The sequence below is a fragment of the Vigna unguiculata genome, chromosome 7 (genome assembly GCF_037176805.1).
Source record: "Vigna unguiculata cultivar grain cowpea cultivar isolate G323 ecotype 2 chromosome 7, ASM3717680v1, whole genome shotgun sequence".
Taxonomy (NCBI): Eukaryota; Viridiplantae; Streptophyta; class Magnoliopsida; order Fabales; family Fabaceae; genus Vigna; species Vigna unguiculata.
Genome location: NC_140798.1, coordinates 26,572,033 through 26,596,770, shown reverse-complemented (window position 1 = coordinate 26,596,770; position 24,738 = coordinate 26,572,033). Strand labels below are relative to the sequence as shown.

The 24,738-nt window shown below is 33.0% G+C and overlaps 1 protein-coding gene across 4 annotated transcripts; it reads left to right on the top strand.

Annotated features, from left to right (window-relative positions):
* Positions 1-5,335: 5,335 nt before the first annotated feature.
* Positions 5,336-12,553, top strand: LOC114191613 (Pentatricopeptide repeat (PPR) superfamily protein). Of its 4 annotated transcripts, none has more exons than XR_014996832.1 (5): positions 5,336-5,529; positions 5,819-5,924; positions 8,086-8,189; positions 8,296-11,678; positions 11,955-12,553. XR_014996832.1 is itself a non-coding variant. In XM_028080901.2 (4 exons), exon 4 carries the CDS (start codon positions 8,456-8,458, stop codon positions 10,022-10,024), a length of 1,569 nt encoding a protein of 522 aa, XP_027936702.2. In that variant the 5' UTR covers positions 5,336-5,529; positions 5,819-5,924; positions 8,086-8,189; positions 8,296-8,455; the 3' UTR covers positions 10,025-11,859. The 4 variants fall into 4 exon arrangements, 1 of the variants encoding a protein (XP_027936702.2); XR_003605987.2 differs by lacking the exon at positions 11,955-12,553 and having other exon boundaries at positions 8,296-10,161; positions 11,551-11,859; XR_003605986.2 differs by lacking the exon at positions 11,955-12,553 and having other exon boundaries at positions 8,296-10,652; positions 11,551-11,859.
* The last annotated feature ends 12,185 nt before the right edge of the window (positions 12,554-24,738 follow it).

Genomic DNA, 24,738 nt, shown 5'->3' with positions numbered 1-24,738 from the left:
CAATAGCTGAGGCTTGGAAATATGGAAAAATTGTGGAAGGCTTGAGATTAGAGTTGAAGAAGGTAGTGGCCTCGAAGTTTATAAAGGAGATTCATCTCTTTGTGAAGACGAATAAAACTATGGAGAACTTTCAGAACTAGTCAAGTAGGATGGTGTTTTCTCAAGAGACATAATCATCTGCTGGAAAGGGTAAGGTATCATAGGAGCCTTATGCTAAACCCCACATGAAAAGAGGTGGTTGGATCCTCTCAAGAACAACAACAACAACGTCGAGAGAAAAAGTGATTCTTCAGGTGTGGAGGTTCACATGAGAGAAAGGATTGTTCTTTGGTTGAGGTGAAGTTTTTTAGGTACTAGAAGAAGAGGTACATCATTAAGATTTTCCTTAAAGGGGAAGGGTAAGCTAGTGTTTCCAAAGCAAAACCAATGAGAAAAGGAAATGGAAGGCCTCAAGTAGCTGGAAGGGTGTTCATGATGCCTGGTGCTGAAACGGCTAACATAGGTAGTCTCATTCAAAATGTGTGTTACATAAATGGTAGTGTTAAGGGTTTTAGTTTGGTTTAGAGCAACACACTCCATTTTATCACATGCATGTGTAGATGAGTCGAAGTTTCTTGTGAGTGAGTTAGAGCTTGAGTTGGTGGTTTCCACTTCAACTTAGGGTCAAAAGAGTCAACCATAGTGGGTATGGCATGTTTCATGGTGTTGAAGGAACACAAATTCCATGTCAAATTTATTTATTTCCTTTGTGATCTTCAGGGTGGATTGGACAATTGCATTCACGTGGATTATGGTATGAAAAATAAGTGGTGTTTCTTGGTTTAGAAAGTTGTTTGAGTCAGTAGTTGCACGTAAGGTATGAAGTGAGTTTTATATAGGTCTCATTTTAAATTTGGGAGTGCAATTTCCCGTCTTGGACATAAATAGAGATGAAACCTTAGAAAATTGGGGCGTGGGGGGAGGGGGGAGGGAGGGGGGAACACTAGCAATATCAATATGAATGGTATAGATGCATAAATAGGAAAAAGGTCAGGACGAATGAAACCCCATACACACATAAAAACACAAAAAATAGGCAAAATGCGAGTGTGATGGAGTGAGGGTGACGTTGAAGCGCAAATTGAACAGAGGGCGGAGCGAATGAAGGAAGCCACGCCACTTGGGCCAAGATGAGTGAAGGGAGGGTGATAATATTGTCGTTAACGTGATCAAATTAATACTATTTATCTATAACAACTTTAGTATTGTTAAGAAAGTAATCAATAAAATAGTAAGGGTAAAGTCAACCCTAAGTCGTCTTCCAACGAACACATAATTGATTCTTTACAAATTAGTTCTTATAAAAACTATACAAAAGGGGTTAGTCAAATAAAACAATAATTGAAAGAAAGGAATAAGATAAAAACAATAGAAAGAAAATAGGTTCATTCCACTGCTTTTTCAAAATATGATTCATCATTGATTTACTAAAGATTAGTATTATTGATTTCTTGTCTAAGATTTCAAATTAACCAATGTAACTTCTCAATTAATTTGTTGGCGTCCTCACTTTTAACCAAAGTAACTTTTCAATCAAAAGCAAGAACTTTATAGATTAATCATAGTAAATTTAATCAAAGTAATTTCTCAATTAAATATTATCGTGCCTAATCATGTCTATTCTTTTACCTCTTATATATGGTAAAAAGCTTATTAACCAAAGTAACTTCTTGATTAATTCAATCAAAATTTTCAACTTTAATCAAAGTAACTTCTCAATTATTAACAAAAACTCATTCAATCATATGAAAGTTCCTAAATATAACTAAAGTAACTTCTTAATTAAAATTAAAAACCCTTGGACTCATATGATTGTCATGTTTATTTAGATTTAACATTGTGTTAACTTGCTACAATGTAAAAATCATTACTTTTACTAGATTAAGAATCAAAAGACATAGATGAAAATAAATCACAATAAGAATCTAAAGAACAAATGCATTTATTCATCTAATCTTAGAATCCAATTAAGAAATTAGAGTGGAACTAAGCCTTAAAGCTTAGCCCTCCATGAAATGCAAAAGTAACATAAAAGTAAAAGAAGAGAGGGGGAGAGAGAACGAAATTAGGTCCCCGTAGAGAGTTCTTAAACTCTGAAGTTTCGAGCTTTTATTTTGTTTCCCCTTGGTCTATTATTATAGAACTTGATTAAACTTGAACTTTAGCTTATGGTAAAATCCCTCAAATATCCTTAAAGTAATCATAAATATTATTTATCTTTATAGTTGTTATGAATATCTAAAAATATTTGAAGAGATATAGTCAGTTTTAAAATTATTTGACAAATATAATTGGTTGATGATTTCTGACATAATTAAATAGATTAATTACTTAAAGTTATCTAATAAATGATCTCCAATTAATATTTGCATTAATTTTCCAAATCAACCATTTGCAATCCTATAGCACAAATTTTCAAAGCTTTGACCATCTTTGACAAGTTCAAAAGTTTGACTTGTTGATTGGCCAAGAGACTGCCATGTTGCAAAGCTCTCTCTTTCCCATTAGGTTTCTTCTTCCATTAGGGTTTCTACACGGTGCTTGCATTTATTGTTGTATGGTTCATGAACATACATGCACTCGTGGTTGCAACGTGATTGCAGGTGGTTGACGACATTAGAGGTTTGATGAGCAGCATAACGAAGTTGTTGTTCCAACGTGGTGCTGTCTCGATGGAAGAACATCGTTGTTGATGCGTAGATTTGATGTAGAGGTGGTTCCTCATGGAGATGATGGTGAGGTTTTGCGTCATGTTTTTGTTATATGGTGAGTTGCGAGGGGAAACATGGAATCAAGCGTGATGGACATATGCAACATCTTCTCTAATGGTTGCTGCAAACGTGTGATTTGATTCGCAGTTCTTCTTTCGGCATTGACAAACTCACATATCTAGTTCGTACAAGAACGATGTTGGTGTATGAACTGCAACTTTTCTTTGATCTACTTCTCTGACAAAGCACATGATGGCTTTAATGGTGAGTCGTTTGCGAGGGTTCCAATTTATGGTGGTGGTGCATGTTGTGGGGGTACAAGAATGGTGTTTAGGGTTTGAGGTGAAGAAGATGAGATGATGTGACACGTTGTCATTGGTTCAACTTATATGAGTCAGGATTCTGCCATGTGGCTAGTTTTGTGAGTGAGGAATTACCACATGGCAGTTTATGAATGGATCTGATTTTTTGGTGTAAGGTGGGGTGAAAATAAAAAGATGAAGGGGTGTAGGAGTAGGTTTTTAGTGACTCATTTGAAAAAGGTAGAGTATATGAGTAAAAACTAGGGGTGCATTTAGCACTTGGTATATTTCTTTCCAGAATTTGCTGAGTTTTGCCTTATTTTGTAACTTGGAAATAATTATTTTCACACTTTTAATGAACTAAATTTAACTTCAACTAAGCTAATGAAACCACCACAAACTCACTACACAAAAGAGATTAATTTGTTACAAGCTCACTACTCATTCACGCTCTTAGTTTGATGCCAAGAAAAATCACTACATTACATTAAGCACCAACAATAACCACTGCGTGTTTTGTATCCTTCCAAAAAGTTGCACACCACTACGTAGTTGCAATGACTAAAAAATTGGTGTCAATTCCTGCGTTAGGGAACCAAGAAGCGGATCACACAACACTATTGCACCTAATTAATGTTCCAGGAAAAAGATTTGTACAAAAATACGTGACTATTATTGCACACTCACGAGTAGGGATGTCAAACAAATTCGTATCCGTGGGAACCAGGTATAATAGATAGAGCAACTCCATGGGAGAGTGTTTTTTTTATGTGTACTTTGTGTGAGTTTGTGAGGTGTGTGATTATATTAGTGTGTGAAGTTTGAGTGATGCAAGTGAGTGATAGTGAATGAGAGAAAAGAAATGAGTGTGGTGAGTCAAATTAGTGTGTGTGTCGTGAACATGAGTGGCGTGGGTTTGTGTGCATCAGGTTTGAGGGTTTGAGTGGAGTGTTTAGTGAGTGTGGTGAGTGAGGGCTGGAGTGATGCACTGTGAGTGTTGTATCTGTGAGTGTGATGTGAGGATTGTGAAGAAAGTGGCGCATGCATGGAAGGAGAGTGCGTTGCATTAATATAAGAAATCAGGGGTCTGGTCAATGCAGAGAGAGAGACAGTTACTTTTTTACTTTTTTCACTTTTTACTATGGGCAAAGATGGAATTATATATGTTTTTGGGGGTACAGGAAAAACGTTTAGAGGTGTAGCGAGAAGCCCCCAAAGCTTCCTTGGTTCTTGGCCCATACAAAAAATAAAGAAAATTAAAAGTAACTAAAAAATAATGGCCCAAAACTATAAGGCCGAAAATAGTTATTTATTTATTTATTTAAGAACAAGATAAAGAAAACGGGTATAGCCATTGGCTCAGACTATCAGGCCTTGGGGTTATTTCCATCAACACGTGCTTCAGTGTTGATCATACTCGATATCGAGAAATCTTTTAAGGTTTTTTGTGACACATCATACCAAGGGTTTGGGTGTGTTGATGCAAGTGAAAATGGTAGTGGTTTATGCTTTATAGTAATTGAAAGTTCATGAGAAGAATTATCCCGCTCATGACCTGATATTGTTGTAGTAGTATTTGCTTTACAATAGTGGAAACATTATCTTTAAGGAGCTCAATTTAAGGTTTCAATAATACAAAAAGGGCTTGAAATATCTGTTTGACTAGATGAAGTTAGACATGAGGCAAAGGAGGTCAATAGAGTTCCTTAAAAACTATAATTTTGAGTTGTTCTCCCACTCTATAAATAAAAACATGGTATGAGATGCTTCAAGTAGAAAAAGGTTTCAGGTTGGATTCAAGTTGCAGGTTTAATGGTGAAAGAGTTAAAATTGATCAAGATTTAATTTTAGAGGTGAAGCTGAGGAAAATCTATAATTAGATTGTTTTCAATTAAATTTGATATATTTTTAGACATACTTTAAATTGATTTCAAATTCCATTCTGAAACATACTTTAAATTAATCCCAAATTCAGTCTTTAATTACAAAATTAAAAAACATTATATAATTATTAAATAACTAAAACATAATTCCTAATTGTAAAAGGTAATAAAAATTTATATTATAAATAATTAGGATAAATATATTTTTCTTTAATTTTTAATAAATTTGAAATTAGTTATTTTTTAAAATTTTTGACTTATTTAGTTTTTATTTAAAAAAATACGTGAATTCATTTTTTTGGAAGTATTTCAAACTTTTATATAAAAAAGAAAGTTAAGGGTGGAAACGTATTTAACCCTAAATAATATAATTTCATAAATGAAATTAGTGAAATGGTGAGCGATTAAAATAAACTAAAATTCCACCCACCATTTACACGAAGCCAAACAGTGCAGGGAGCTGTGGCCTCCCTTTCTCCACCCAACCTCACGTAGCTTCTACTCCCAACCTGCCGCATACGACGACGACAAGGGCGCGCGACGATGGCCGAGGGCGACGGTGACTCGACGGGTGGAACCCTAATCCCCTAATCTGTGAGTTTTCTTCACTCTCGCACACCAAGCCACTGTTGTTTTGGGTTTTAAAATATCTTCGAACTCGCCAACTCGGTTGCAAAATCAGATTGTCCGAGTTCCCCGATTCTACTGAGATTACATCAAAATCGAGTTTACTTTCGAGTTGACTCGGAAGCCATGTGTAGAAACGTAAACTCGTCCGAGTTAATTTAACTAGTTAACTCGAGTTTGATAACATGATTAGTAGAACTTTATTACAAATGTAATATATTTCATGAGTCTTTCTAATTCTCTTTCCTTATTCCAGGTGTTTTCAAGGGTATTATTTGTGAATTTCACTCAGCTGGATAGCTAGCTGCTTTTCTTTTATCTGATTGATTGTAAAGGATTGCTTCTCGTGTATTGATTACAAGGTATGGTTGTTTCTCTTGCAGAATCACATTTCTAGGTAGTGATTTACGGCTATATATCTGTATGCATGCGTTTAAAAGATAATTTGAGAAAAGTAGTTAAACCAGCTCTGGAACGAGTGATTCATGTATAAGTCATATTATACCCCATTACCAATCTAAAAGCAAGAGAATATATGCTATAAGAGCAGTGATAGAATGAAACAGAAACTTTTTGTTTTCTTAGCAGGTCCAATTCAGTGCGGAGATAGGGATTGTTTTGAATCAAATGTACCCAATTAAGTCAGCAGGACAGGATGATTTTCTTTTAATTTTAATTTTAATTTTTATTACTTTAATTTTATTTGATGGTATTTGCTTTGTGATTATTATGCGTTGCTTTGGAGAAATCTGTGTAATATTCATCTTATAGTTGCAATAATTTCGGGGGCAATGGGTTTCTGGGGTATATAATTTATTGAGTTACGTTGTTAATAAACTTCAAAGTTTTCACAGTTTAATTTAATCCAAAGATTTGTTGAGAAGTTTTCTTAGATTTTTGGTTTTGTATTTGATATGTTAAGTAAAACCTCTCACAACCAATGTTAGGTGTGTACCTTTCATGTTTTTATGAAGGTTGAATGCTTGAAAGATTGCATAAATAATTTTTAAAACTTGTTTTTTAGCGTATACCTGAGTCATATTTGGTCCGCTTAATGAAAGGTAGCTTATATTTATACTGATTTTAGGTTTGGCTTCTTATTTAATAATTTCACATTATTTTCTTGGTAAGGCAGCAGTATGTAAAAGACACGTGGTGTGTAATTTAAGACTATCTTTTGTTTTCTCAAAATAAGTGAAACACTTATATTTAGCATTTACGTTGATTTCAAGGGTGATTTTTAGCAATCATTTGGACGAAAAACGTATCAAATTTACCAAAACATTAATGAAAAAGGTGGCATCTTTTGCAATATTTTACATCAAGATAGCATCCAAATAAAAGATTTAACAGTGACAAGGATTATGCAGACTATTCAAACTGTAAGTATGATAAATTGACTTTGTGAGAGAAAGAACAATCGTTCCTACTCTTCCAATATTTTGTGGACAAATTTTCTTTTCTTGTATTTTCTTACGTTTCCATATGCAATGTCATCATTCTTTCTTTCTAGACCTATCTTTCTTAAATATCCTACAAAAAAATTCACTGATCACTGTGCAGCATGCACAGACAGCTTAAAGTAGTATGGAAAGTTGTTTTTCATGTTGTAATATCTAGGAGTTGTTTAAAATGGGAAGCCGCCGAACTAAATCTATATACACCAATATATTGAACTCTTGGAACACGAGACTGATATTCTTGCTTCAATGTTATGCATATATATATATATATATATATATATATATATATATCATTTGTAATTCTCTGTCAACATCTCTGGAATCTTGTATGCATTTTCTCACAATATATTTATACCGTAATCCTTCTAATGTGTCATTTTATTAAATTGGATTTTTTTCTGCTTATCTGGAGATGAGACATGAAAACTTGACATTCTTTATTCTAATCGCTTGAACTCTCTCAATAATGGCAGTGACAGATATAAAACAACTTGCATAGTAAAATTTGATAATGATGAACACATATACATGGTAATTTTTTACTTAGGCATCTTAAGATTGAGTGATGGAACAGTCTGGTCTACAGTTTCCTTTTAAAGCATCTGTACATCGTACATCGTTCTCCAAATACCACCAATCCTGCTCATATAGTTAGAGACGATGGTAACACTAAAGCTAATAACACTCAACCATCATAAACTCCTGAACATGTAGTATAAAGGGGAAAATATAATGTCTAATCAGGTAATTTCATGGATGGGAAGGGTAAAGTGAACTTAGGAAGTAAGGAGTGTAAACAGCAAAGGCATGAAACAAATCCCAATTTATCTGGTGGGCTGTTTAATTACCAGATTTGCTATTCTACTGGGAAAACAAATCAATACCCCGAGGTGTTTCTTCTCCGTTTATTTTACCAATGTTCATTCATCAGCTAACTCTCTTGTAGTAAGCACCGAAACTGTAACAAAGTAATGCTAATTCTATTCTTTTCAATTTATGCTTTCAGGTTAGTTAGCATTTGACTATAATTTCCATTTTGCCCTTTGATTGAACTCTTTAGGATTTTGAATGAATTCGGTTTTTCTTCAAGAAGACAGTGAGCAATGCTAGGCTTTTCATATGGAGAAATACCTCTGTTGCTTGGAGCCACTGCTGCTCCGATAGGTCGGGTCATGCTATTCTTACATTTGTTTATCATATAGAGAAATATTTTCCCTCTTGCTGTTCTTGCATATGAATTTCTTTTTCATAATAATTTTTGTCTAAACAGGGAAGAGTGCAAGTTGTGCCTGCCATGGCTTTTTGCACATCCATGATGACTTTTTTATCTTTAGAAACCCAGATTTTGAGCAATGGAAAATGTTGAATTGAAGGTGCTTTAACGAAGTTGAATCCTTCCCGGTGCTGGAATTGATATCACATTGTCCAATATGGCTTTTCAGTCATTCTTTTCAAAGTATAAAACCTTACCCTATTTCTTTTGCACCTTTGTCCAACACAAACCCAATTATCACATTCATTCTTTCGCAAACCCTCAAATCTTACCACCATCATTACCAGACCTTGTCAATGAGATATCCCGTCTACTCAGTGACCACCGATACCCTCACCATGATCTAGAACTCTCTCTCAAGCCATTTTCACCACAAATATCCACTAATTTGGTCGAACAGGTCTTGAAAAGGTGCAAGAATCTTGGCTTCTCAGCCCATAGATTCTTTCTTTGGGCTAAATCAATTCCAGGTTTTCAGCACAATGATGTGAGCTTTCACATTTTGGTGGAAATCTTGGGAAGTTGCAAACAGTTTGCCGTACTATGGGATTTTCTCATAGAAATGAGAGACTCTCGTTCGTATGTAATCAACAGTGAGATTTTCTGGCTCATTTTCAAGGCATATAGCCGGGCTAATTTACCAGATGGTGCAATTCGGTCTTTCAATAGAATGGATGAGTTTGGAGTTATGCCAAATGTTCAGGATTTGGATAAGTTGTTGTACTTTTTATGCAAAAGGAAGCATCTCCAGCAGGCTCAAAATTTTTTTGACAAAGCTAAGAATCGTTTCTCTTTATCTGCTAAAACCTACAGCATTTTGATAAGTGGATGGGGTGAGATTGGTGATTCGGATAAAGCCCGTGAGCTGTTTGAAGCAATGCTTGAACAAGGATGTCCAGTGGATTTGCTTGCGTATAACAATTTGTTGGGTGCTCTTTGCAAAGGTGGTTGTGTGGATGAAGCTAAGAATGTTTTTCACGATATGTTGTCAAAAAGAGTTGAGCCAGATGCTTTTTCTTATTCAATATTTATTCACTCGTATTGCAATGCAAATGATGTGCAATCAGCTTTCAGGGTTCTTGATAAAATGAGAAGGTACAACCTTTTGCCTAATGTTTTTACATACAATTGTATTATAAAGCGACTATGTAAGAATGAACTTGTGGAAGAAGCTTATCAATTGTTGGATGAAATGATTTCGAGAGGAGTTAAACCAGACATTTGGAGCTATAATGCAATACAAGCTTACCATTGTGATCATTGTGAGGTCAATAGGGCCCTGAGGTTAATGTTTAGAATGGAAAAAGATAAATGTCTCCCTGATCGCCATACATATAACATGGTCCTCAAATTGTTGATCAGGATAGGAAGGTTTGATAAGGTAGCTGAAGTTTGGGAGAACATGGTGGACAAAAATTTTTTTCCATCTGTCTCAACATATTCTGTCTTGATTCATGGTTTTTGTAAGAAGAAAGGAAAACTAGAGGAGGCATGTAAGTATTTTGAAATGATGATTGATGAAGGAATACCACCTTATGTTACTACTGTTGAGCTACTGAGAAATCGACTCTTGGGTTTAGGGCTTTTAGATCACATTGAAATACTGGTTGATAAAATGAGGCAGAGCACTTCCCATGCAATTCAAGAATTGGCAAATGTTATGATTGGTAATAGAGCAACTCATAATACTTTGAGACGTGATGAGACTGACATAGAAAGTGACTGAGGAAGTGGCTATTTTTTCTCATAGTACTTTCTCATTATTCTATTTTGAGAAATATGTGGAGGAAACCATTTCATTGCTGCAGAGCACATAATGGAGATGCTAAATCTGTGGGCTATGGTTAACTGATGCATTTTGAGGTTCTAACTGTAACTATAATCCTTCAATGTAACTTGTATGATGCAAGTTAATCTAAATTTTAAACCCTTGGAAATTTTACATGAAACACCTCAGTTTTTGTATCATGAAGAAATGATTGCCAGCTCGGTTCATTCATTAAGGCAGAGATTATGAGTTTTATACCTTTAGTCATTATGGGTGTGGGTGAGATTTAGCATTATGCAACTTCTTTTACTGTTATTTGTTCGTGCATGTGAATTTTGTGAACTTTTCATTTCTCATAATGTTATGGATGAGAAGTTGCTCCAGCATTTGGATGCCACCAAACTGGTCCTGATATTTGTTATAATAGGCATCAAAAGGATAAGAGGAAAGGTAAAGGCATGTATAGCTGATCAAATGGAAGGGGAACAAACATGCATTAAGAGTTGCTATACTCTACTTACTGCATGGGATGTGATTGAATAAAATTATTACTATAACTTGGGATATACCTCCTCTTCCTCCTAAGGTTTTTTATTTCTTTCTTCTCTGTATCATTTGTTTCGCTTGCATTTTAACATTGAATTCATGAATGATCCTTACCTTCTTTGCAGAAGTGGCCTTGTGTGTTCTTAATTCAATTCTATGACAATTGATTAATATGTGGACGAATGATAAAGTTTGGTGGATTTCAACGATAAGCCTTTTTTGTTCTAAAAAATAAATTAAATTAAATTGAGGTTAGTCATATTGAAACAGGTAAACTGTCTGAATTTATAAATAGAATGAGGTTACCGTGTATGCATTTGTTGTTATTTTGGTTTGTACCTTAGGCGATGGAAACAGTTTGCTTGAGTTTTGAAATGTTAATTTGTGAGGGGTTGCAGTTGCATTCTTCCTACCACCCAAGAGGTTGAAAATGATGAAATGTAGTGGTTCCATATCATGCTTATCTATCTGTGTTTTATTGGGAATATCTGGCAATGAATCACTACTGGAGGCCTGCTGATAAAGACAGTCACTATACTTTTGCTATTGACGAAAATTTAACTCTTAGATAACGGTGATTCATCATCATTTGAAGTTTATCGGGTTCAGTGTGATGTTTGTGAGACGCTCTCCCCTGTTTACTCTCACTTGGAATGGTTGCATTGCATGAGTATAAATGGTTGTTTCCAACAATTAAATGTTAGTTTGTCTGACATATTTGCATAACTGCATTAGTTACATGCTTATTTTATGAATGCAATTCTTCTTAAAATTGTTATTTTTGTTGTTTTTCAGACACAGTTCTTAGTAAAATGGGTGAAGGGACATAATGATTGGTTTCTAATAGTTTTATTTCAATATTCTGCATTTTCTAGATCTATTACATCAATATGTATTCTTAGAGCGTTTGCCTAAGGCTGTTGTCTAAAATTATGCAGGAGCTTTTGGTCAAGAATTGGAATGTTTTTCCAATGAAAAAAAAAAGAAACTGTGGCAAGTAAAACAGTGTGCTCCATATATTAGTACCGTGAGGCTCCATATCTTGCTGAGGCTTACCAGATATGATGTGTGTACATATCTTATACCGACTACTAAATTATATATTTTATGTACTTGATACTGTGTTGGGAGTTTATAGTGTACATATATAATAAGTTAATAACTCATTTAATTATGGATAATATAGTCCTTAAATATTTGAAACAAATGAAATGTGTTGAATTGACACATCAGATGATTTTGACCAATTGTATCGTCCAAGTCATTTATTGTCTCTCGTACATGCTTTATGCTTTATGTTTGATCCATACTGATTTAAAAATTATTCTTCTTATGTCGCCAGAATTCATTGAACTGTCAGACTATAAGGTACCATCTTAATTATTCTCCTACTATCCTGATTCGATTTCATTTATCACTTATCAACTAGTGAAACTAGTGGGTTAGCACTAGTGGAGGGGTGTATGTAAGTGACTTTTGGTTAACAAATTTTTACTCTAAATAAATAAAATAATATGGACCTATGAACTTGTTTAGTAGATAGACAGATACTCTTCTTTAATTAACAATGTTATCAGAAAAACCGCTATGATAGCGGTATGATGAAAATCAATGACAGTTGTAGTTTATCGTTATAACATGGAGGTGGCATTGTGAATTTTTTTATGACGGACTGTGGTGGCTGCTTTGGGTTTCACATAATAGCGTTGCATAATGGACATGGCAAAAGGAACAGCAACAACAACTGTGCAACTCTTCATATTCTGTTGTATTTTAATTTTTGAATCTGAAATTTGTGATGTCATTTGATTTTGTTTTTATTTAAATTTCTTAGACATAATATTATCAGTTATTAATATTTTAAGATTTTTTAAAATTATTTATAACTATATATTTTACTTTTTTATATCATGTTTATGTATATATTTAGTTTTATTTTTATCCGCAATGCTTTCATTATAACCCATTATGATTTTTGATATATTTTCATAAAGGAATTTTAGGTTTTGATACTTTTCGTAACCGATGTGCATAACATTGCTAATTAATTGTTTGGTGTAGCTTTAAGATAATAACTTCTTTTTATCCTTTTGCCTATAATATCTTGTCAATGCAATATATTCTTTTTATCTTAAGAAGAAAATTTAGTTAAGAGATAATAAGGTATACAATATTTGAACTTTCTCTTGATCTTTTTAGTATTTGATTATGATTATTATTACTCTCATCACGTCATTATCGTTTACGATTATTTTTATGCCGTTATCACCTCATATGCAATGCTTTTTACGACCATTTTCATCCTTATTATTTCAAATATTACTACTGTTAGAGTTCTAAATTTGTTATGACAATTGCCATTACTTTCATTATTATTTTCATAATTTCTTATTATCCATTTCATTATTATTATTGCGGCAAAAAATAGAATATTGAGATCATTCTTTAGGAGTTTTGATGACGATAAAAGCAAGTCTAAGAATTTAAAGTGATGACAAAAGATATTGGAATTCTTAGCATTTTATTTATATGATCAAATCTTTGTATTAAGTCATATATTAGTGAATATTTTGTGTAGGACTTAGCTTAGAAAGTCACAAAGTAACATGCACAATGAATTCCTAAGAGAATTTTTTAGTTTTCAGAAAAGTTGTGATAATTGATGGTTATAATTGATTATCTAATTAAAATCAAGATTCTCAAGTTATGTTATGTGATAATTGATAATCGTTGTTGGTAATTGATTATCATAGTGAAAATATGTTTTCAGAACACTTTTTGTGATAATTAATTATCTCTTTGAATAATTGATTATCAAGGATAGTTGCAACATGTCTTTTTTAGTTTCTTGATCTAATTTTTGAATCTATATATTTTGGGAGACTTATTTCAAACATAACTTTTCATTCAAAGGTTTAGTGTTGTTATTGCAAAAGAAAATCTTTGTTTGTCAAAAAAGACTTTGAAAAACTTAGTGTGATTAGAGTACAATGTTATTGAATATCGGCTATGGCAAAAACCGGTAGCAGTTTTCCAGCTAGTTGTCACAACAAGATGGAGGTGAATTGGGTTTTCCATGGCAGCCGCTTTGGACATGGCGGGTGGCGGTGGTAGAGCGGTTGTCGTGAAAAAATTGGACTGAATAAAAAAAAAAAACCAACATCTTAAATGGAGGAGAAAAGAAGAAACGGGAGTAGGGAACGGCGAAATGGGTGGGAGAAAGAAGATAACATTCAAAACCTAATTGCATCTTTTACTTTCTAATTCATTTAAAAATTGGGTCTGACTTATTAAACCTTTATTTACCCTAACGTGCAAAAGATCTCATCCTTTCTTATTTTATTCTTTTACCTTAACTTTAGCCACCATTTTCATATTCTTTTAAAACTGGGCCTGACCCATAAACATTTATTTAATCTAACCTACTTGCAAAAATTCTTCTCCATTCTTATTTTATTATTTTACCTTAACTTCCTACCAGGTATTTTTCTTTAACTTTTTAACCTAAAGCTTCCCACCCACGTTAACTTCTTTCTTAGCTAACGTTAGTGAATCAATTGTCACTACCAGCCATTATTGCAGCTGCCAACCGCCAGTCGTCGCGCCACCATTGACCGCCACCACTGTTGCCGCTAGCCACCACCAAGTCTATTTTTTTTTGTTAAATATGTTTTTGGTCCCTCAAGTTTAGTGAAAATTGGAATAAGTCCCTCTTCGAAATTATTGACCAATTTAGTCCTTTATCTTTAACAATGTGTGGATTTAGTCTTTTTAATCAAATTTTGTTAAGTTTATCTTACGTTTAAATCGCATTTCATGATAGTATTTGAGTTGTTTATGTCGTTCAACACATTTTCATTTTAATGTTAACTCAAATATTATCATAAAACACGTTTGAAACGTAAAAAAAAGTTAACAAAATTTGGTTAAAATGATTAAATCCACATATTTCTAAAGTTAAAGAACTAAATTATGCCAAAATTTTGAAGAGAGACTAATTCCAATTTTGACTGAAAGTTAAGAGACCAAAAACATATTTAACCCTTTTTTTCAATTTTTTAATTTTTTCTACTTATCTACTTTCACTATAATTATTTTGTACAAAATATACCTATTTTCTAGCAACAATAATGGCCAATGATAAGGATCCTTCAAGAACATCTCATAGAAGTGACCCGGGTTGGAACATCTGATGGATGAGTCAAATTTAAATACAATTGTTTCAATTATTGTGGAAAGTTATGAAAGGAGGAGTTACTAGAGCAAAAGAACATCTTATGCAAAGAAGGTCAATGTTGTTGCTTGCACCAAGACTCCCAAAAATTTGAGAGAAGAACTTTGGAAATTATATAAAGAAAAATAAGACAGCTCCTCCGTCAATCTTGGATATACCACAACTAATGATAACCATGAGAGTGAAGATGAAGTTGAAATTTCCATGACTAGTAATGATAAAGGGAGAAATAACAGTGGAAGAAAAGGACCAATGGATATGTTTTGTAGAAATCCAGTTGGTGCAATAGAGATGAGAAAAAAGGAAAAACTAAGGCAAGTTAACATCAAAGAGGCATGTGACAAAAATTTAAAGGCCTCGACTCATCAATATATTGCTTGATTTTGGTACTAAGCAGGCTTGTCATTCAACCTTGTGAGGTTGAAAAGTTTTCAAGATATTATTGATGTCATAGGTGCATATGGACCTAATTTACCTACTCCTAGTTATCATGAAATTAGAGTTCCACTTCTCAACAAGGAAATTGAGTACATTGATAAGTTGTTGCAGGATTATAAATTGCAGTGGAGCAAAGATGGTTGTTCTATTATGTCAAATGCATAAACTGACCAAAAGCACCAATGCTTGATTAACTTTTTGGTGAGCTCCCCTACAGGGACAATGTTTGTCAAGTCCATTGATGGTTCTAACTTTGTGACGACAGAAGAAAAAATATTTGAGATGCTTGATTCCCTTGTAGAGAAAATTGGAGAAGAAAATGTTGTGTTATAACAAATAATGGGAGCATTTAATATGTTGGCTGGTAAGTTGTTAGAAGAGAAAAGACCCCATCTCTATTGGACTCCTTGTGTTACCCACTATATAGATTTGATGCTTGAAGACATTGGAAAGCTTCCTTTGATAAAAAAGACAATTCAAACAGGAGTTAGTCTTGTTGTCTTTAACTATAGCCATTTTAGTACCTTGACTTTATTGAGACAAAATGTTGTTCGAGTTATAACAAATAATGGGAGCAATTATATGTTGGTTGGTAAGTTGTTAGAAGAGAAAAGACCTCATCTCTATTGGACTCCTTGTGTTTCCCACTGTATAGATTTGATGGTTGAAGACATTGGAAAGCTTCCTTTGATAAAGAAGACAATTCAAACAGGAGTTAGTCTTGTTGTCTTTATCTATAGCCATTCTGACAATTCAAACAGGAGTTAGTCTTGTTGTCTTTATCTAAAGCCATTCTAGTACCTTGTTCTTATGTTGGAATCAAGTTGTATTCACTCTCAAAGTCATGGCTCCTCTTGTTCATGGGCTTCGTCTAGTGGATGGGGAAAGGAAAGCAATTATGGGTTATATATATATATATATATATATATATATATATATATATATATATATATATATATATATATATATATATATATATATATATTGTGTATGTGTCTTGCAATAGAGAAAGCCCAAGGAAAAAAATAATGAAGTCATTCAACAACGATGAAAGTATATGCAATGATGTATTTACAATCATTAATAACAGATGGACATGTCAACTTCATCGCCCCTTGCATGCTACTGGTCACTTTTTGAATCCATAGTTCTTTTATTCCAACCCAAACATGGAATATGATTTAGAAGTTACAAATGGATTATATGACTACATTAGGAGGTTGATGCCAAGTAAAGATATGCAGCAAAAAAATTTAACTAAGTTGCCTCTTTATAAGAGTGCAAATGGACTCTTTGGTGATGATTTTGCCAAAGAATCAAGGAATACCACAACCCCAAGTAAGACACTTAAACATTTTTTAAATTGCGCTAAGATATAATGGATTACATTCTAAGTTACTTTCTTTGATTGTGTAGCTCAATGGTGGAAGAATTATGGGCATGCAACTCCGAACTTACAAAAGCTAGCAATGAAGATTTTTAAGTTTGACATATAGTTCATCGGGATGTGAGCGAAATTGGAGTGTTTTTAAGTAAATAATAAGACATGATTCATTTCATTATTATCTTATTTGTAAAGTGTAGAAAGAAATTAATTCACATATTACTTATTCATAATGCATATTCATTCAAAGAAAAGAAATAGGTTGGACCACAAAAAGGTTGCATGATCTGGTTTACATAAAGTATAATCAACAACTTGCTCAAAGATATGATATTAGGGATGAAATAGACCCTATTCTATTGAATGACATTGATGAAGGTAATGAGTGGTTAGTGGAAGAAGTTGATGATGATAACGATAATGAAGATGGGGTAATGAGTTAATTTTTTATGATGATCCCACTCTTAAATGAGCAACTGTTTATGAAGCTTCGTGTATTGGAGAACTGGTAGTTTATACAAGGAGACAAACAACTAATAAAAGAAAGCAACCCTAAAGTGGTGGTATTGTTATTGGATCTTCCCATGCTTCTAAGAAAGATTAAGGTGCAACTCCAACACAACCCCAAAAGGGTAAAGAGAAGACTCAAATTCAAGTTCAAAATGAATTGTGTGATAGTTCTGATTCCAAGTTTGAAAGATTACTTAACTTTGACAAGATTCTCTCAAAAGCAGAAGAGGAAAAGGGATATGCCCCCATTGGATGATGACATTGAAGACAATTATGTTGGAATTGAAGAAGAATTCGATGATTAGAAAAAAACTTAATACATATATTTTATGATTTTTTGTTATTATATATTTTGAACTTTAAATTTATGGTGCTTTGATATGATTTTATTATTAATTGAATTTTTAGACATAATATCATTATTTTTTCATTAAAATTATATGTGGTGGTATTATAATTTTTTACCGCAATATTTCTGCCATAATTCATTATGGTTTTCGTTATAACTTTATAAAGGTTTTTGGAATCGCCGATATTTTTCGTTATTCAATATCAATAACACTGGTAGAGCGATAAATTTCACCAAGTGGGTTCTTGAGGATTGGTTGTTGTTGTTGTTGTTGTTCATCTTTTGTGTGACTCAAAGGAGATGGTTCATTCCTTATGCGATGCAAGGAAGGTATCTTTGTAATAAGTCATATATTTATATGATCAAGTCTTTGTATATATTAGTGAGTATTTTGTGTGTGGGACATAACTTAGAAATTCATAAAGCAACATGCACAAAAAAATAATAATTAAGATTCTCATGAGAGTTTCTGTGATAATCGATTATCACAACAAAAATATGTTTTCAGAGAACTTTTTGTGATAATCGATTTTCTATTTGAATAATCGATTATCAGCAATAGTTGTAACATGTCTTTAGTTTTTTGACTTAATTTTCGAATTCCTATATTTTGGGAGACTTATTTCAAACATAACTTTTCATTCAGAGGTTTAGTGTTATGACTACAAAAGAAAATCTTAGTGTTTGTGAAAAAAGGCTTTAACAAACCTAGTGTGGGCAGAGCGATAACTTTTACCAAGTGGTTCAATGTTGTGATTGCAAAAGAAAATCTTTATGTTTGTGAAAAGAGGCTTTGAAAAACAGGCTTTGGAAAACCTAGTGTGGATAGAGTGATAATTGTCACTAAGTGGGTTCTTGAGGAATTGAGTGTTGTTGTTGTTGCGAGGAGAAATTGTTCATCCTTTGTGTGATTCAAAGGAGGTGTTTCATTCCTTGTGTGATTAAAGGAAGATGTCTCTTATATTTTTTGTCTTCAAGAAAGGTGTTATCTAAACCTTAAACTATTTTTTCTATGATTGCTAGTTTGGTTTATTTTTAGTGTTAAGTTGATCCGAACCAATGTAAAATATCGGTGTACGAATTTTCTCTTTCTCTACACTCTTGAATGATAAAGGACTAAATCCACATATTTTAGGGAGACTAAATTAGTCCAAAATTTCGAAGATGAACTAATTCCAATTTTCACTAAAAATTAGGGGACCAAAAAGCATATTTAACCCTATTGTTAATATTCCATTCCTTATCATAATAAATAATTTTGACTTAATTAAGTTTGAAATATCTGATAGTTTATAGTTTATTGAGTATTAAAAAAATTTATATTTTTCTATTTTCCAATTAAGTTCCTATTAACTATGTAATGTAAAAGTAACATCTAAATGGGTGATGTGGTAATTATCTTGCCTCGTCGTTACATGTACTTTTATAATTTTATTACCTCATAATCTAACTATTACTTATTTGACAATATAAATAAATATTCAAAATTTTCTCCAATCTATTCACTATAAAAATCTTTGGCCACCTATCTATTGGCTCAGAATTAGTAAAGAAGTTTTAAGAAATGTCAAGGGCCTTAAACGACTTTAACATCGGTCAACCACAAGAAAAATCGTATCTAAACAATGCAATTGTCTTCAACATCCAAAACCTCCAAAATATTGTTGCATTCACACTTAGCAGGTGCACATTGCAAAATGTGGAAGTTGGAACTGAACTAGAAAGTAGGTTTCACAAGTCAAAGCACCTGAAGCTTCGACATGGTTCCCATGATGAGAGGAAGAAGTATGTTGAAAGTGTTATCCTTTGCGATGAGTTGCACAAGAGAGGAACAATTCATAATAACGAAAGTAGGATTTCATGAATGTTGTTGGAGTCCAACCAAAGATACTGTAGATTCTGCAACGTTTCATGGAAATAAGTGTTCCTCCACTGAATGTGTTACAAGAGAGGTTGATGAGCTCAAAATAATATTTGATGAGAAGTTCGTTAGAGAAGTTGTCGAAAAGGTATAAAATTACACAAGTCAACAAGATAGTGAAACAAAATAGCATTCACATCAATTAATTAAAGAGGAACTCAATTGAAAAATATAATTTTACTAAAACACTCTATAAAACATAAAATTTGATAAAAACTCATTTAAATTTTCTCAAATTTATATTAAGGCATAACTTTTACTATTTTTATCAATTGCTATCACGTTTACCATCACTATTGATTTTTAATTACCATTATCATCTAATCATTTAATACTTTCATCATAATTATTACTTTCACTTTTATTATTACTACAATTTTATTATTATTATAATTAATATTTATGTCATCTTCAACATCATTATATCATTGTTATCCTTATTATATTTATTGAAAGAATTATGATAGTATGACTCTATTTTTTTTTACTCCAATGTGACTACGTGACGTGGCCAGGTGAGGTGACTTTTATTTTTGAATTTAATATAATTTTAAAAAAATACTGAGGCGAGAAGTGGTGGGGAGTGAGCAGCCCGACTTTCCCACTTTCACTTTCTTTGGAGTCTTTATGTGTTTCTCTCTCGTGCACACATACTCTCCTTTTCTTCTCACCCCTAACAATTTTTTTTGTGCGAAGTTTGTAAGGTTTTTACGAAGGAAGATAAAAAACAAAGATGGAGAAAGGGTTAAGGAGAAGAGGTGAAGCAATTTTTCATATTGTCTCTCCCGGGTAGAGCTGGAAAGGGTTAGGGAGAAGAGTTTTTGATTTTGTTGACGAAGGTTGTTTGTCTCTCTCGCAAAGCACGAAACGACATGATGGAGAAAAGGTGAAAGTGTTGTTGACGAAGGCGTTTTCTGTGTCGACCAAAGCACGACAGGGATTTGCATTGCAGTTTCTTAAATCAGTGAGGTGAAGCGGTTCCTCCATTGGGTTTGGGCTGTTCGGGCATTGTTTTTGAAGGTTGCAATTCTAAGAACCACGATTGTTGTATGACATTGGAGGTATGGAGAACTTTTGTACGTTAAGGTGTGTTTTAGTGTTTAAAACACCCAAAGTTTTGATTTTTTTTTTCCATTTGAACTAGATGATTGTTTATTCTAGGGTTTCTATTTGTTGTGTTTGTGTGGGTATCTTTCTGTGATGGAGTTCGTTAGGTTTATTTTTGGTGTAAAATTGGTTGAAGTTGAAGTTGCTTTTTAATGAATCAAGTACTTTGATAGGTGCATGGATACTAGTTTACTGAATAGGTTGACCAGAACTGTCTGCATTTTTTGCTAATGACTTGTGTGCACACAAGTGATGACCTATGGTGCATGTGTGCACACAAGTGATGACATATGTGCACACAAGTGATGACATGTGCAACATTTTTTGCAAGCATATGATATCGCTCAATTTTTGGAACTTTCATGTTATAGCAATGACAACTTGTGAATGTGGTGATTAACTTTGTGCATCTGTGTTCATTTCTAGATATGTCTTTCATATTGTTGCATAACCAAGTTGATTAAAACTGTCTGATGTAATGTGATGACCTATGTGCACACAAGTGATAACTTGTGCAACATGTTTTGCAAGCATGTGGTATCACTCAATTTTTGGATCTTTCATGTTATAGTAATGATAACTTGTGAATGTGGTGAATAACTTTGGTGCATCTGTACAATTTATAATGAGTTGTGTTCCTTTTGACATATGTGTTTGATGAATTTTAACGAACTTGCATGTTATTTAGGAATTGTTGAAGTAAATAAATTATGAAATTATGTCTCTTTATTGATTTTCCTCTTTACCTACTATTACTCATAAAAGTTTATACATTTTCATTGACTAGGTTGCCATATTCAGACCCATTGGGAACCTCAACATCACAATTAGAAACATTTTTATGGCAAATAAATAATCTTCACACAAATATATCTTTTCTTCATTTCAAAGATTTGCTTCAACTCACACAATATAATAATTTATGTCATGAATAGATTTTCAAGTTTGACATAAGTCATCCAACTAAAGAAGAAGTTAAGGCTTCTATGTTTGTGGTGCGACTTAACTATGTTGTCAAACCAAATGTGGAGGCCAATGTCTAAACCAGTGTGCAGTCCAATCCGAATGCAAATGAAAACACAAATATGGAACCCAATTTGCAGCCTATTATGTAGCCCAATGTGCAGCCTACTAACACTACTAATGTGGAGGATATACTGTAGAGGATGGTTCCTCCATCCACCAATATTCCATATTTTGAGGTTGGGGAGAGCTCCAAAGCTGGATCTTCTATTTTGGATAATATATCACTTACGTAACTCATGATTGTTTAATGTCTTTTAGTTTATGTTGTTAATTTGAACTTTTAGTTTCATGACACTATGTGTTTGGAAGGATGTACTACATCTATGGTATTGAATTTATTTTGTGCACTTTAGTATCCATGTAACTCACTACTACTCAAAGAATAGACGTTGATGAGGTTAGTCCACACCTAAAATAGGACATTCATTTCAACTCTAGAAATATTATATGGTTATGTATGGACTATTAAGTGTTGACCGACAATTAAGATTTTGCACCCCCTCAAAATTTGTGCTTTTTGGAAAGGGTTTCAATATTTACACCACTTATAGTCAATCACACAAATTCAATAAGATATAATGCAAGATATTGAACATCATGAAATTAGTTGTGGGATAATTGTTGCACAAGTGCAACATGACATACATGTCAATTGTCACAATAAAAAATGCTTATCAATGAAGTATTAAGTGTTGACATACACTAAACATTTTACACACCCTCACAATTTGTGGTCTATGGTAAGGGTTTGAAGATGTAGCCCACTTTCCTTGAATTAAAAAACCTTACTAACATATATTCTACAGAGTTAACTTCACCAAACTTGATGTAGGATAATTGATACAACAGGACATACATGATAACTCTAGTAATTTTAAATACTGATCATTCACTATTAAGTGTTGACCTGCGCTTCACATTTTGCACGCACTTATAATTTGTGATGTTTGGTAAAGGTGTCAATATGGACCCCATCTTTAATGAATTTAAACACCTTAATTATGTATATGCAATGTATTCAACATCATGAAACTTGGTGTGGGATAATTCGTCTACAAGTACAACATTCTTATGTCTGCAAACATTATATGATGACCAAAGAACTATTAAATATTAACCTGCTCTAAATAATTTGCACATCCTGACAAAATCTGGTATAAGGTTAGAATCAATTTTTTGAAGAACATCAATTTTGGTATGGGATAATTGGTTCACAAATCCTACAACACAGATTACATATTAACTTGGTGTGGGATAATTGGTAAAACATGACAGATATGATAGCTAGTAATTTTAAATGCAGACCACTAAAGTATTAAGTGTTGACCTGCAAATAACATTTTGCACATAATTAATTATCTGTGGTATGTGTGGTAAGGGTTTGAACATGTAAACCAATATTACTGAATTGATGACCACATACATATTAACTACTAACCTGCTATAAGCTTTATCCACACTATTACATATGGTTCAATAATTCAAAAAAAATCACTCAATCCAAATGAGGATGAACAACATTCACCTATATCCACCACCATACTCTTCCATAAACCAACAATTGTATCCCACACAAACACTCAATAAGCCAAACAATAACTTTACATAAACCACTCAAAAATTCATAAATCAATTAGTAAAGGAAATAAGAACTTCCCATAAATTAGTTCCATAAGTCTACACTTCCAAATTACCAAAGTTAACAATATAAATCCTAACTACAACAAACAATTTTTCTAAATAAACTATTTATGGCGTTTCCTTCTGTTATACGTCACAAAAGGAGTTCTTATGGCAAAACTCTTGACATGCATATGTGGATCATCCCTTCATCGCACTTACATATTGCTCTCTTGGGATTGCTCTGCTTCCTCATTTGGAACATGTTCTTCTTGGGCAACTTGATCTGAGGTATTGTCAGCAAAATCAGCCATGTCAACATGACCCCTCTCACCAAAATCGCCAAATTCAGTAAAATCCTTGGGGTGGGTGGAATCAGGTGTATGCACATCAGCAACCTTCATTGACTGCACTCATATTTATTACCTAAATACATAACTCAAGTCAGCACAATGTCGAAACTCAGACTTACTTCAATGCAATTCTTCTCACTTTGAACAACTATCATTCGTGCACAAAACACTTATCACATAATCACTTAATGTAACTTACCTCAACATAAAGCACCCACCAAATCATCTTTCTAAATCACGTGTATTACATAAATATTATACTTGACACACAAAACACACGAATTAAGTGTTATTCATTTCCACCAAGTCATTCAATCATATTGCATAAAAATCATACGAAAATAATGACCTAGTTCTATTTTTTAAGTAATCAATCTACAACTTATGTTACTTGTGATACTTAATGGAACAAGGTTAGACTTCTCTAACAAAACCTAAGCTAAATGTACTTCTTCTCCTGCAATGTTGACAGAAAACACAATTATTGATAACCACAAAATTAATTTTTGTCTCAATTTGACAATGAAAGAAAAACTCTGTTTTAAACAAAAGAAAATTTGAAATGTTAAACCATATACACCACGAAAAACTTCATTAATATGAAACAAGCATTATTTGTAATAAAAAAGATGTCCACTTTTTATTAAAAGTTGCCAATGAAGATTACAGTGATGCAACAATTGACCTACACAATATAGATATCAATTTTGCCTTTAAAGAATGACTCCTAGGACCAACTCTTGATTCTCAATCAACATTTTCAACTCTAATACTACCTACATTCAAGATCAATAATTTATAAATAGTGAAGACCAAACAGAAAATAAAACTCAAACTTGGTTTAAGATAATTAGCCTAATCCTAACTCACAAGTTATATACCATCATCTCTCAATGACAATAATGATCTGTCAACCGAGCATTTCAGTCTCAATGGTCTTATTTTAGGACCAACAAAAACAAAACAAAATATCAATTCCTTAACCCAAAAACTCACAACGGTGATTTCAAAAAAAAAAATCCAATGTGTTTGCTTACTGCAAAAACGGAAATAATAAATGGTGGTTTGGTATGTTGCTATGAAATAAATGATTTTGATTTAATTTTCTCATCTCATGACGCTTTTTAAAAGACTAAACATGCTCTTATAATTCATTTCCCCGTCGGATCATGAAATCTTGCTTT